Source organism: Sphaeroforma arctica (genome assembly GCF_001186125.1).
Source record: "Sphaeroforma arctica JP610 unplaced genomic scaffold supercont1.366, whole genome shotgun sequence".
Classification (NCBI taxonomy): domain Eukaryota; class Ichthyosporea; order Ichthyophonida; genus Sphaeroforma; species Sphaeroforma arctica.
Genome location: NW_014040192.1, coordinates 44787 through 49388, shown reverse-complemented (window position 1 = coordinate 49388; position 4602 = coordinate 44787). Strand labels below are relative to the sequence as shown.

The following is a 4602-nucleotide window of genomic DNA, read 5'->3' as shown; positions in this document are numbered from 1 at the left end:
ACATATATATATATATACATATATATATATATACGAGTCTTATTTAACATATCTCGTTTGTATGATCAAGCATAGCTGCACATAGATCTATGCATATTCGTTGGATTTATCTATGAAGTGTATCAGTGGCTTTGATATCTTTTGTTTGACAATATACGAATCAGAACAGATGACTGCTCGACCAAGATGGCATTGTGACCGCCAGAATTTATGGGGTAGGCTATGTGTGACCTCTCCGTCTCTCTCTTCAACCGTAGTAATCGATCAGAACAAATTACACCCATGCTCTCTCTAGCCCTTGCTTGGTATAGTGCACACCCTACCCTACGTATGAAGTACCCTATGCATAGAAACGTTTATCCTCTGTCCCCTACGTGTGACGTAACGTATGCATAGAAACGTATATCCACTGTCCCCTACGTATGAAGTACCCTAAGCATAGAAACGTATATCCTCTGTCCCCTACGTATGAAGTACCCTATGCATAGAAACGTATATCCTCTGTCCCCTACGTATGACGTAACCTATGCATAGAAACGTATATCCTCTGTCCCCTACGTATGAAGTACCCTATGCATAGAAAGGTATATCCTCTGTCCCCTACGTATGAAGTACCCAATGCATAGAAACGTATATCCTCTTTTCCCTACGTATGAAGTACCCTATGCATAGAAATGTATAGCCTCTGTCCCCTGAAGTCATTGGGTCTGCCTCTGTCCACATACAGCATCCACAGGACTCGCTCTTTTTTGGTTGTCTGCCAATGGGGATGGCTGTACTGTGTTCCGGTTTTGTGCTGTTTGGACCGAACATCATGCCGGAGGCCGTAGCGTTCATGACAGCTCAGGTGTGTGTCTGCAACGCAATATAACCATACGTCTCGCGAGTATAGAAGGAGACTTGCGCAGGGGTTTCAGGTGTTCGAATCTCTTCACATCCGGGTGTCTGCACCTCAAGTTTGTGAATTGGACTGGATTGCACCTGTACAGGTACACCTGCCGTGTGCCTAGTAGTACTTCCACTGCTTGAACCGATTGTATACCGCCTATAGTCCATACGCCATCATGAATGAACGTTTGTAGGCTTTCATTTGCCTACCACCTTTTGACGTCGTTCTCATACCCCACACTCTCTCGGTGTTATTTTGTTAGTGTTTAATATTGATGTTGTGGACCAATTGACTCGGTGGCACCGACGTTGAAATCTACCAAATACGTATAGTACAGCGGTGTCGCATCAGGCCACAGATACACAGTATTTTCTATTCCTATTGACCGGTCTATGACCTCCTGCATATGCTATTAAGGGTGTCTACCTTTGCCAGCCGTAGTCCCGGCGCTCGTCTCTTTCCCTCACTAACCTTACCCCTCCAACGCGTTTTGCTACTGTGCGTGTATGGTGGTACGTATTCTCAGGTGTTGTTCTGGATCACCGTGGCCGGGTGCGTGATGTCTATGACGCTGCTTCCGTACCTGATGATGGTCACCCACATACACCAACACCACACTATGACCTCTCTGTGGCTGCTGCCATTGGTAACCTGTGTGGTGCAATCCGCGACCGCTGGTGTGGTATGTGAGAGTGTAGGTATATGTGTGTATGTGCGCTTGTGAGAGTGTTTGTATATGTGCGTATGTGCGCGTGCGCGTTGTTGATGTGCACGTGATTGGAAAACAGGTCTGCAGACACACTTCCGTGCGTTAGAACCTTCCAAGGGAGGATGACGATATAAAGATGTCGTAGTTGACAACGTGGGGGGGGCGGCCGAAGAACTTGTATTTATATACAACCCGACAGTCTATACGTACGATTGTATGTGTGTGTATAGGTATGTGTGTTAGTTATAATGTACACCTGGGTGTTTGTCTATCCGCATCCTCATCTCCCTGCCATATACATCTACATAAACCATCGTCCAATCAGTCTGCTCACTCGTATGCCTCCACTGCACCACCCACCCAACCCTAGCCATTGACCCAATCGTACCCATTGACCCAACCCTACCCACTTACCCAACCCTACCCATTGCCACACCGCAGGTAGGCCCAGCACAGTACTCACCAGCGCATCAGCAGAACATTCTCATCGCAGGGTACATACTGTGGGGTGCAGGCATCCTAGCCGCAGCCCCAGTCATTGCAGCGTTCCTGTCGCGTCTGATTGTGCACGGACTGCCCTCGGGCTATCTGGGTAATTCTGTGTGGGTGGTGTTGGGGCCCATAGGCCAGGGCAGCAATGCGATCATCATGCTTGGTCGCAATACGCTTGCGCTGCAGTGTGCGGGTTACTTCTGTGCATTGGGCGAGGGCTCGGCCGACCCGCTCACGTGCGCATGCAGTGGTGAGAGAATAAGCACTATTTCGTCATGGGGAGTGAATGCTCCCGGGATGACGCTTATGGTGGGGGTGGTCATGTGGGGTACGGGGTGTTGGTGGCTATTTATAGCCTGTGTGACCAGTATAAGTTCGACATACAAGGGCAATCGCTTGGCCCGGTTTCTGATGTTATCGGACAGGCGCAGGGGGCGAAAGAGCCGGAGGGGTGTAATGCAGGACAGCACACACTCACACACATCACAAGGCACACACGCGCTCACACACGCCCACAGCGATACAGACTTACAAACACAAACACAAACACAAGCACAGACACTGGGGCATTTCCGGTCTTTCCCCTACACGCACGAGGTGCAGGAAAGTGGACTGAGCAGCGCCCATGCCCAGGACCCGCACAGCAGGCCAGAGGTCAGAATGGGATTCACTCTGGGGTGGTGGGGTTCGGTATTCCCTCTCATCACGCTGGTACTGAGTACGTATCAGATCGAAATAGACACAGGCTTTGTGTTCTTCCTGTGGTTTGGCCGTGCCTTGGCGTGTGCGCTGATAGGCCTCTCGTGCTATGTGCATGCCAAGACTGTGGTTGCGGTGTTGCGCCGGTCGTTCTGGACTAGCTTTCACTGAGCGATGGCTTGCGTTTCTAGTGGTTGCTATTAATAGAATTCGGTGGCAGAGCTGCGTTGCTATTGGTTGCTATTATTAGAATTCGGTGGCCTGCGAGACGGTATGTCAGGCGAGGGACTGATCAGTTTGCCGGGGTGATGCAGCGGGTCATATCGCACACACATACTATACAAGTTAGTATGCACCAGGTTTAGGGTTTACACACGAGCACGGGTGGATTCATGTCCCGTGACATGCACACATAGGTTGTCTCGTGGGGTGGGCGTAGATTCAAGGTTTACATTGATAGGGTCGTTAAATAGCACACAGGGTGTGTGTCAGCGCAAGGATCGATCGCTACTCTTTTTCGGTCACCAAACACTGGCTACTCGATTACTTAAGAAGACTTCATTCATGTGTGCACATCTTCATGTGTGTACATATCCATGTGGGTACATATTGTAGAAAAGCTCCTTGTGTGTGCGTCTTGAAGACCAGGCTGCTCAACATAAGACTTGCAGCTGTGCCTGGTGGATTGTGCGAGGCCTCGGACGATAGCCCCACACGCCAACCTCACGAAGCAGCGGTCATGCCCTAAAACCTAAACCCTAAAACCATGTACCCGGTTCAATCGAAGATGCCCTAAACCCTAGGCCCTAAACCCATGAACTCGGTGAACCTGAAAGACAGACTACTCTTAGAGTATTGCAATGGCGCTTGGTTTCCTGTGGTAACATCAGTAGGAAAGGGAGCGCTCGGTTTCCTGTGGTAACATCAGTAGGAAAGGGAGGCACACTTGCGAGAGAAGTAGTGTCACTGCTGAAGTAGAAGGTGTTGGGGCTATAGTTGTGACCAACGGCAGTACCATCACACATATATATATATATCGATGGAAGGTAGTATCACTGCCGAAGTAGAAGGTGTTGGGGCCATAGTGGTAACCACCAATAGCACTTGGTGGTTAAAACACACACCGTTGTATTGATATAGTACCGTGTCTGTGTGGGCGTGAGTCTGGCAAACGTAACAGCGTACACCGCTCTATACGCCACACCAACGCCATTGGGCTTCATTGGCTACAACTATCACCACTGGATGGTCGAAGACGCATACGTACTAAATAGGCGGGATTATAGGTAGAAATATGCTTGTGATGGAGTTCAGTCGGAAATATAGGTAGATGTTTGCTTGTAACGGTATCGTAATGGCCCTGTCCTCGCCTTACGCTTATTTGCCGTCGCACGTGCTGCGTGTAGTATGGGTGTGCGACGGGGACAGTTGTAGCAGAAAGAGCCGCAGAGCCACAAGTACCACACCTGGGGAACTATATAAGTATGGCCTGGATCGCTTGGACTGTAACTTAAAGCCCGCTATATCATACACAAACTGATAATAAAAAGGTCTAGGTAAAGTAAACGATGGATATATACATTTATATATATATATATATATATATATATATATATGTGTGTGTGTGTGTTGGTGTGTATTGATGTGTATGTATGTTTGTATGCATGCATGTATGTATGTATGTATGTATGTATGTATGTATGTATGTATGTATGTATATATATATATTTATTAATATATATATATAAATGTATATATATATATATATATATATATGTATTATATATATATTATATATATATTTATATATATA

The 4602-nt window shown here is 47.5% G+C and overlaps 1 protein-coding gene across 1 annotated transcript in view; it reads left to right on the top strand.

The window, feature by feature from the left end:
• Positions 1-2960, top strand: part of SARC_05630 (hypothetical protein) — a gene marked incomplete at both ends in the record, with an annotated part of 3675 nt that extends 715 nt beyond the window's left edge. Inside the window, 3 exons of the mRNA XM_014300506.1 lie at positions 728-847; positions 1416-1571; positions 2040-2960. Of these exons, the coding sequence (XP_014155981.1) occupies positions 728-847; positions 1416-1571; positions 2040-2960 (1197 nt within the window). The remainder of the gene's footprint in view (positions 1-727; positions 848-1415; positions 1572-2039) is intronic.
• Between the last annotated feature and the right edge of the window lie 1642 nt (positions 2961-4602).